This window comes from Rhagoletis pomonella, unplaced genomic scaffold (genome assembly GCF_013731165.1).
Source record: "Rhagoletis pomonella isolate Grant_MI unplaced genomic scaffold, Rhpom_1.0 Rhpom_scaffold_00001, whole genome shotgun sequence".
In the NCBI taxonomy this organism is placed as follows: domain Eukaryota; kingdom Metazoa; phylum Arthropoda; class Insecta; order Diptera; family Tephritidae; genus Rhagoletis; species Rhagoletis pomonella.
The window spans coordinates 4,654,772-4,656,543 of NW_023458555.1; the positions used below are offsets into that span (position 1 = coordinate 4,654,772).

At 33.7% G+C, this 1,772-nt stretch overlaps 2 protein-coding genes across 2 annotated transcripts in view; one reads left to right on the plus strand and one right to left on the minus strand.

The window, feature by feature from the left end:
- LOC118750335 (mucin-5AC-like) overlaps positions 1–1,772 on the plus strand; it is a 225,203-nt gene that overhangs the window by 43,195 nt on the left and 180,236 nt on the right. The gene's annotated exons all lie outside the window — the stretch shown is intronic.
- The window catches only part of LOC118750328 (serine-rich adhesin for platelets-like), a 134,829-nt gene continuing 134,165 nt past the window's right edge, over positions 1,109–1,772 (minus strand). The window contains exon 2 of the mRNA XM_036485049.1: positions 1,109–1,173. Coding sequence (XP_036340942.1) covers positions 1,109–1,173 — 65 coding nt within the window. The remainder of the gene's footprint in view (positions 1,174–1,772) is intronic.

Here is a 1,772-nt window from a genome sequence, read left to right on the forward strand (position 1 = left end):
TCTGCAGAGAAATAAAGTTTTCCGACCGAAAAATATTGACTTTTATTCTATACCGCGCTAAAGCGCTTTTTCCCCATATAAAATGCATGAAAAACTTCATCTGCTTTGAGGCAGTTCTAAATATACATATATATTTTTTAACAAAAAAATGCGGGGGTTCCTTTTTTATATTTAGAAAAATCCTAGGGGGTGATAGCTTAGCATTTTAATCTTTTTTTTTTTGCCACCCTAATGTGCATTAGGGTTCCCATCGAAAATGCTTTTTTTGGAAATTTCAAGATCCTACCCCCTAATTTTATTCGTTTTTAGAATTTATAGATTTTTTAATAGGAGTCTTTTTTTAATTTACCCGATCAAAAAGCCCAACAAGCCTAGTGCAACAATAGATTTTTATATACCATTTTAAAGGCCTATATCGCTAGCTTAGAGTGAAAAGTTGCTAAGTCCACTTTTTATGAAAACTCATATTTTGATATAGGAGGCTAGAGAAATTGAATACGCATCGTTTCGAAAATTATAAAGGTACTTGTTTTATTTTTTCCTCCTCATAAGCAATAAAAGGAAAATTTGCTAAGTCCAAAAGAAGCACCACAAATCCGATAAGGCCAAAATAATACGACAACTTTTAATAAATATCGAATCCTTCTGATTCTTATGGAGTTTTGCTTTGCTTTAAACGCGCAAGATGCTTGATTCAAAGTCTTGCGAAATAGTTAAAGAAAATGGCTATAGAAAGATTTTTTCCTCTCCTGTAAAATTTTTAAAATGGGACTTTTCTTTCTAAGCTAGCGATATATCCTCTGCTCAGATCATATTCAATCTTTGAAATGGAATCAAAAATAGGCATTCAAAAACTCATAAATCAATAAAATCCTATTTTCTGTCCAAGAACGACACGTCGCGACCTCTAAATGACCTTTAAGAAATCTATAAAAATAGGCAATAATATTTCTCATAAAAACGAATAGAGTTAGGGGGTAGGGTCTTGAAATTTCCAGAAAAAGCTTTTTCGATGCGCACCCTAATGTACATAGGTACTTATGTATCTTCCGGTAACTTTAGAAGTGATGGCATTTGCGAACTTTTCTTACGCTTTTTCGTGCACTTGTTATTGCCAATTGGGTGCTGTTATCACATCAGCAACAGCGACGTAGGCGACATCGACAACACCAACTACAAATAAGTAATAATACAACGATTATGAGAAATAGGCGCGCGCATTGTAAACAAGTCGGAGACCATCTAAACCCCACTTCTGTCCAGCTGAACAGTGTTTTCCAATCGAGTGCTAAGTTATGTACTTACATGCATACATTTGCATTAGGGATGTTAGTTTTTTTTTCGCTTTTTACGATCCCGGAATTTTCGGGAGATGTAATTTGCGCTGATGGCAATAATAGAAACTCCTCTTCTTGACCAGTGTTGGCTATATTTCTTTTTTTTTTAAATTTAATAATTAATATTTTTTTATAAATTTTTATAAATGTCTCTAGCCCTTTATATGTACATATAACACCGTGCATAGTAAATTTTACACACAAAAATCAATATAGAATTAACATTCCTAATTTGCATGTATGTATGTACGCCCGCCCCTACTGCCACCAAACCAGAAATGTTAGAGACACCCACCAAGCATGAGAATGGCAATCTATCTATTATGTTTTTGTTGTTGCTTTCGCTGTATTGTTTACCAACTTGTTGTCGGCAACATTGTCTGCGTAGTTTGTCGTTAAATAAATATTTACATTTGTAATTTTCATTACAGAGTC